Source organism: Mustela lutreola, chromosome 2 (assembly GCF_030435805.1).
Source record: "Mustela lutreola isolate mMusLut2 chromosome 2, mMusLut2.pri, whole genome shotgun sequence".
Classification (NCBI taxonomy): domain Eukaryota; kingdom Metazoa; phylum Chordata; class Mammalia; order Carnivora; family Mustelidae; genus Mustela; species Mustela lutreola.
Genome location: NC_081291.1, coordinates 158858419 through 158866041, shown reverse-complemented (window position 1 = coordinate 158866041; position 7623 = coordinate 158858419). Strand labels below are relative to the sequence as shown.

General features: G+C 39.2%; 1 protein-coding gene across 3 annotated transcripts in view; it reads right to left on the bottom strand.

Annotated features, from left to right (window-relative positions):
* Positions 1–375: 375 nt before the first annotated feature.
* Positions 376–7623, bottom strand: part of GSK3B (glycogen synthase kinase 3 beta) — a 221662-nt gene continuing 214414 nt past the window's right edge. For all 3 annotated transcript variants that reach the window (XM_059163958.1, XM_059163956.1, XM_059163957.1), the window contains one exon: positions 376–5932. Coding sequence is in view for 2 of the 3 variants with exons in the window: in XM_059163956.1 (XP_059019939.1) it covers positions 5865–5932 (68 nt within the window). In the remaining variant the exon portion in view is untranslated. The remainder of the gene's footprint in view (positions 5933–7623) is intronic.

Sequence of the window (7623 nt, the reverse complement as noted above, 5' to 3'; positions counted from 1 at the left end):
TGACCCCTCCCTTTCCTCACTACTCTTTCTAGAACACCTATGAAGTGGCATCCACTACCACGGTTCTCCTGAATTGTGACCCGAAAGGTTGGTCGGTACTGTTTGGAGGGCAGTCTTTCAGGCTTTTAAATTAAAAGGGTATCGTTCTCAATTCCAACTCAAATAGGGCAGGAAATAGAAGAGTAGTGAATCCCAAACAAACACATCAAAGCCATCGGGAGGTCCATCATCCTACAAGTGCCATCTTTATTTTTGCATTTTTCCCTCCTTTCCCCCTACCCTCTGCAACTGGTAAACATGTTTAACTATTTTTCAAGTATTAGCTAACCCCACCACCACAATAAATAAAATAAGCAAATAAACAGAGGAGCAGACTTTATCCAATATAAATTCGTTTTTATTGAAGCAGCAGTCACATGACTTCATATCTAGCCTTTAGATTAGGCCTGACAAGAGTGAGCCAGCCCTAAAAAAAATGATGTTTCTTTTTGCACTAAGAGACATAACATGTTTACATACATCATCCAGTATTGGAAATGAGCAGATGCAAACACAACATGTGTTGGTTACCTGGAGGTACAGCCCCACGGTTTGTGGTGTTCATATATTTTACAAATACTCCCAAAGACCATTACTGATGGGATGAAAGTTAAAAGAAAATACAGCTACACCAAACCATGAACACAGTAATCAAAGACAGCAGCTTATACACGTTTTAAAAATTTGTCCCTTTCAAGGACATTTTCTTTCTTTTCAAAGCAGTGTCTGCAAAGCTTCCTCTACTTCAAATCCAAAGGTTTCCAAGATGGAAGCTGCACCTCTTGGGGCTATACAATGGAATACGATAATTTAAAGAACGAGAACTAGTGTTCATATTTTGATTTTAGAACAAAGATCCATGTTTCTCTAATTGGAGGAACGGAGATGGTGATGTGACTACATATTGCAGTAGCAAAATAGGCAGGGTAAAGAAAAGAGGGGTGGGTACTGAAATAAAGACCACACACTTGTGAATTTTAATTTCATTTCCAGGCTAACCTACTTTTTATTTAATGCAAATTACAGTACCAGTTAACTATTTCCAAACCAAGTCACATAGAACAAAATGTATTTACAAGGGAATGGGGAAAGGGAAAAAAAAACATTGAGCATACTTTTCACAAAAAAGTTTATATTTAAAATGAAAAAAAAAAATCAGTCACAGAGGCATTCAAGTAGTAATAATGTTATACAGATTTTGCTTTTCCTTTATATCAAGACAGATTTGCACAAGTGTTTGCAATAGTTTGTATACAACCCACAGTCCTTTATATATATATATATATATATATATATATATATATATAATAAATTGTTTAGATTTGTTTTTAAGATGGAAGTGGTCACGCTAATTGGTATGTGTACAGGCCCAAGTGATCCATCGGCAACACATTTATAAATGCAAATTTTACAGGCAAGCACATTTTCATACACCTATCTGTATCTGCCTGTAGACAGATATAGTAAGAAAAAAAAAACTTAAAAATGAACACAAGGAAGTTTACTTTGTCAAGCTAACCCCTTATGTACTGGTTGTCATTTTGCTTTTATTGCAGAGGTGCAAAACGGAGCAACAAACTTGAATAAAACATCATAACCCTTGTGAAAATAATCCAAACCCCAGGGATTACTTTCAAAGCCTCTCAAACGTAGACCTTAATCTGGGACTCTACTCTGCTTCTAGTTGTTTTTTTTTTCAGTGGCTCAGGTTTCTACCAGAAAAGACAGATTTTATTGTAAAGCATGCTTACTTTATTTTTCTATATAGGGGAGAAAGTGTTCGGCTCTGTGATTAGATGATCACTAACATGAACAATCAGATATAATTTTGGTTTAAAACAAAGGAAAAAACCCCCAAACTCCTGGGGATCTGGCATTGGCCAAGCTTCCTTTGGAAGATTCCAAAGTTAAATCCCTTAAAAAGGAAAGGGAAAAAGAAATGAAATGCCAGTGTCTTTATATCCACAGGGATAGAGAATACAACAGTCCTCTCAGAAACCTTTGCATTGGTGCAGACAAGATGACTGGTTAGGCAGGCTTTGTTAAAACACAAACCAAAAATATGTGTCTAAAAATTAAGAGGACTTAAGAGACAGACACAACATGTCACTGGGAAGAAGGTGCAGTCTTCTGCCTTGTTGGAATGAACACACGATGTTTCAAAAATAGCAACCTTTGGTTTGGTAAAGTTTGTTTTTTCTTCTACTCAAGACATCTTATATGGAATACTTGGAGGCAAAACAAATTTTAATATTTTTCTTTCAAAAAAGGCCTTCATGATGGGCACACAGTTAGAATTAAATTTTTTAAGAAGGAAATGGAAATGACATTCCACTGAACAAGGGGAGAGGTGGCAGGAGGGAGGGGATGGGCTGAGTTCCCTCGGTAACACGGCAGGCCTCTCTCAGCACGGTGGCACTCAGCGCAGTAACTGCTCGTAGTTGCACTAGAGCATTTTGGACCGCGGATGGAGCAGAACCTGATACTATTAAGCAACTTGGATTTATAAAAACCAACTCTCTCTCTTTCACTTGGGAAGGAAGTAGACAAGGGGGAGAGAGCATGGAAGGCTCCTGGACTTTGCTGTTTCTAAGACCCATGGAAGGAATTTGGGGAAGAGATGAGCAAATTCGAATCTATTCGGTCTCTTCCAGCTCTAGGGCTCCCTGGCATGACACAAAGTCCCTGGGTGGACCAATTATGAAATGAAACTGGTCACTGCTACTGACTGAGGAGGAAAGAGCTGCTCATAACCAAAACAGAGGCAGGGCTTAAATGCAGTGAGAGCATGAACACGGTTTCCTCTTTCCACTCCTGAGCATGGTATCACTGAAATTAACTGTGGAAGGGGCAAAGACACTGTTAGGAGTGAGTTATTATTTCAAAGGGAAAGGGGTAGGACAGGGAGACATGGATAGAAAAACCAATTAAAATTTGAGAAATGAAAAACAAAAACAAAAACAAACACATGGAAGCGAAGGCACTCCAAACTATATAGATACACTATACATTGCTAGAGTTATTGTTACAATAATACAGGCCGGCACCTACTGTACAGAGTTAAAACTATATGGCTTTAAAAAGCTCGTCTACATTTTGTCTGATTATTAAACAGAATCACTGCCCTGAACAGTAACTTTTTGCTCATTAATTAACAGTTCCTGGGTCCACATATTTACATACAAAACAATAAAACTTAAATTTAAAAACATTGAAAGAAAATATAATGTACAAGCTTGAATTTGGTGAGGAGCTTTATTATTATTATTATTATTATTATTATTTACAAAAAATATTCAGAGACCTGGATCTCACTTGTATAAAAGAGTTCTGTGATACCACCATGATCCTTGAGAAAGAAAAATCATGCACCTCAGCCCTCACACACACACATACAGAAATGAGAGAAAAGCATCTGACTTTTCTCTTTTTCTCTTACCCCATTCATGGGGGCAAAGGAGGGTTGTTTCCTAAAACAAGCACAGATTTTTATGGACTCTAGCAAATACACTAAGTCCAGAGTAGTGTCTGTGTCCAAATGTTTGGCTGGGCAGTTTGGTGTGAAAGCAGGTCCTTTTCTCTGCCATAGACCTGCTGTTCAGCTTCTTTATAAATCCTTTCCGAAAATGGTCTACCAAGCATTCCCTTTAGGAATTACCCGGCCAAATACTTTGATTCAGACTTCTTTCAAAGCTTAATTAGCTCTCAGAAGCACATTATGAAATGTAGAAGTCAGTTTGTTCGATTTGGTTTGACTGAGTGTGTTTCCTTTCTCACGAACTCTGATATAACCAGAGGTTGGAGAAACCCCTTTTGTGGCCAAAGAGCTTAGCTAAACAGTGAGTGAAAACTAAGATGGCTCACAGTTGCCCTTCTGGGTACGGTTCACTTCAGCAGGCAGTAGGACTCTCTTGGAGAGTCGCATACACTTGGTAAAGAAGCAGGACAGGGTACTGGGACCTTCGATGAGGGCTGCCAAGAGACTCCACTTCCGAATCACCTGGAGGGCAAGACCCCTAACACGACCTAAGGTGGCAATGAGGAAGGTGAAGGGAGGTTACACATGATCGAGGGCTCAGCTCTATCGCCCTACAGTTATCAACTAACCTTGGAAGGTGTGTAGGGAAAGACTGGGTAGAAGGGAAAGGCGGCCATCACTCAAGTGATCTTTAAATGTAAAGTACAACTGATTGTGCCTTAAAGATTCATAGGTCGAGTAATGGCCCATAAGCACCAAGGTGACTAAGGTTCATTTTAGAGTATATAAGGCCCACAAAGATGTCAACCTTAAAAGTATAAAACAAACTAGTTGTGAAAATCTATTTCCTCACTGCAAACATAATCCTTCAATTCTCTTTGCTTTCCAAGGAATATTGCTTTTTCTTCAAAAACAGGAACTGAGTCTTACACTATTCACTGATACACAAAGAAAACAAACAGAAACTCTTAGCTGGGTGTGGGGGGAAACATTCTTCTCATGCTTCAACCAGTTGATTTTGATACTGTGGACAAAAACAAAAATAAAAGGCAGTATTGAATCTATGTATATATAACATATATACATACACACATTTATATAATCAGCTTTCCTATAAAGTCAGTAGGTACACGTGACTGTTTATACCATTTTGATGTGTAGTTCTTAATATTCCTACCATCTAAAACCACAATGGTCTATCTGACATACATAATAAATAAAATTTTAAAAGCATGAGGTTAAAAAAAAAGCTGAAATTAAATACAGATTCTAGATTTGGATTTAAAATTAGAACTATGTGCAGAATGTGGCAATTTCTGCAAGCTCAATTTGTAATTAAAAATATGAAAAATAAACCAGTAGACTGTTACAGTTCACATTATTTAACTATAATGTCCTCTCAAGTGTATCTTTCCAAGGGAAGCAACTTTAGAAACAAATGTGGACAAATTCATTCACAGTGGTGAGATCTGCTCTTGACCTGTCCCTTCCTCCAGGTTCATCAGCTTTTGACCTCTGCAGCCAGAGTGACTGGCTCAACATCCTTTTCAGTCTTCTGGTCACTAGTTTCAAACTGCACTAAAACTTGCAGAGAACCTTTGGTCAGGCAAAGATCCACCCTCAGAGCACGTATGCTCCTCCTCTGATAGCCAATTTAAGTTTCTTCACCACTAGCACTAATTAGGAGCAAAAGAAAACCTTATCAAGTCAATTAAGAATTTTCAAACTTTATTGACCTCCCTGGGTTACATACAAATGATACACATTTTCTTTTTTGTCTGCCACACCTGCCACCAACATGCCAAAGGCAAGTCTTCAAATACCCAAGGATATGGATTAATTTTACAAGTGACATTGAAGTCCCCACTGAGTTACACCTGCTAAGCTCCCAACCAATTTCAAGCTGTGCACTATACCAAAGTCTTACACTTGACTTTAAAAGAAAACAAAGTTCAAAAAAACTTCAGCACAGAACAAAGTCGTCTTCTTTTGCGGAAGGGGCATGAGGCAGGAGTCCTGTTTTTAAAGTATACAACAGCAGACTTTTGATAAAAAAAGATTGTCGTGGGAGAGAGATTGTGTGTTCTAGTGCTCCGCTTTCCCCTCCCCACAACCCCTCCCACCCCCTGGATCTCCCTCAAAGTGAGAATACAATGAAATTGGTTTGTATTTATAGATATTTTACAAGGTTAAATAAGAACAACAATAATAATAAAAAAATTGAACACTAAAATGAGCAGGTTTTTTTTCTCTTTTTAATTTTCTTTCCAAACGTGACCAGTGTTGCTGAGTGACACTCAAGTAACTGGTGGTTTTCCCCATGCAGCTGCTGGCTGCTCGGGGCTGTTCAGGTGGAGTTGGAAGCTGATGCAGAAGCGGCGTTGTTGGTCTGTCCACGGTCTCCAGCATTAGCATCTGCAAATCGGAAGTCCCAAGAGAGAGCATGAGCAATGCTTTAACACCCCAAAGAGAAAAGTACACTGCCTCCACTGCAGACTGAGCTGTGTGGTCTTCCAAGCTGTATCTGAAAAGGTTGTTTAAATATGGCCAATACTACGAAATCTGAATTTCTTTCTGCTTAGAGCTGAGTCCGTGCCTTGGCCTGGTGTTTGGTGCAGGAAAGACAAGTGTCTTTGAGTTAGTTGAGGCCTGAGTAGCAGTACATGCATGAATACTCAGTTGGGAGTCTGGCTCACTTGAAAATAAATAAGTGAACAGTGCACAGCTGGGAACACTTGCTAAACATTCTGAAGCAGATTACAGTTCACCATCTGCTTAAGTGGGTAAAACGGGTGGAGGCACTGACCGTAACATGGGTCAGCACTGAGAGGTAGAAGCACCATGTGTAAATCAACTGCAGCTGCTTACTTTCTAAGTATAGTCCTTCTTCACTATTTGTAGAAATGGAAGATAATGAGCAAAAAAGGAACAGCCACTGCAGGACTGATTCACTTCTTCAATTCAATGAAGCATCTTGCAGTCAAATATCTTGGCACAGAGTTTATTTCACCTAATCTTTTGGAAATATGTCTAACTTTATATTTAACTCTAACTCCCCTACCCCCCCCCCCCTTTTAAGGTTCATCATTATTTCACAGCACCTATTAACATGTAAGTGGGCATTTAGTTGCATCTGGACCAGCACTGCCTCTCAGGCAGGCAACAGACTGCCGTTTCAGTTGCCCGTCCAGCTGTGTCGCTGGGCCCTCGTGCATGTGACTGCTAATACATACTGCTGGGCATATTTTTCTCCCAAACACTTGACACTGAGCCCTGAGCAAGAAGAGAAGTGGCTTAACTGGGATGGATAACTTCTAAGAGCCATCTTCCTAGAAGACACACTGCCCTTGACCATCAAAGCTGGTGACACCAAAAAAACAAGTTCCAAAGTTTTGTCTGCCTAGAGACTGAAATGCTCCTATATCCTTTGAAGGGTAAACAAGTGTCATGGCTGAATGTAACATCTGCCTTTGGATCTTTTTTGTTTCAATTTTTTAATTACAGCAAGAAACAGAAGACCCCGAGGACACACAGGAACGCTTTACTTAAGGATTAGCTGTTCAATTTATCATTCCAATGGCCACTTTATAAAAACTACATGTTTTTTCTAAATTCCTTATTTTAAGGGCAGCATTTGGGGAAGAAATGTCAAATCTCTCAATTTGACTGGTTATGTTTAATTCATTTAATTTCCTTCAAAAAAACTTATAGCTGCTTCTAGTCCTGTTTTCATGAAAATAAGTGCAAACATTACAGGATCAGGGTCCATGCATGGAGTCATATTAAATCATTATATGGCACATGGGACAGGTGGCAAGGTATATGACACAGAACCTTTCTCCGAAGGCAGGTACGTGCCTTTTCCAATAATCACTACATAACTATGTCTAATACTTCAGTCATGACTCCTGGTTTTTCTTAGATAAGCCTGTCCTAGTGCAAATTTTACTCTTCAATGATCACCCAAATTCTGTCATCAATGACAACATCAATTTCTGTCCAGGTCACATGTTCCTGTAAGGATTTCTCACGAAAAACAATCATTTTTGTAATTCAGGCACAGGCTGCTTTAACCTATTGAGCCACCCAGGCACTCCCGCAGGCTG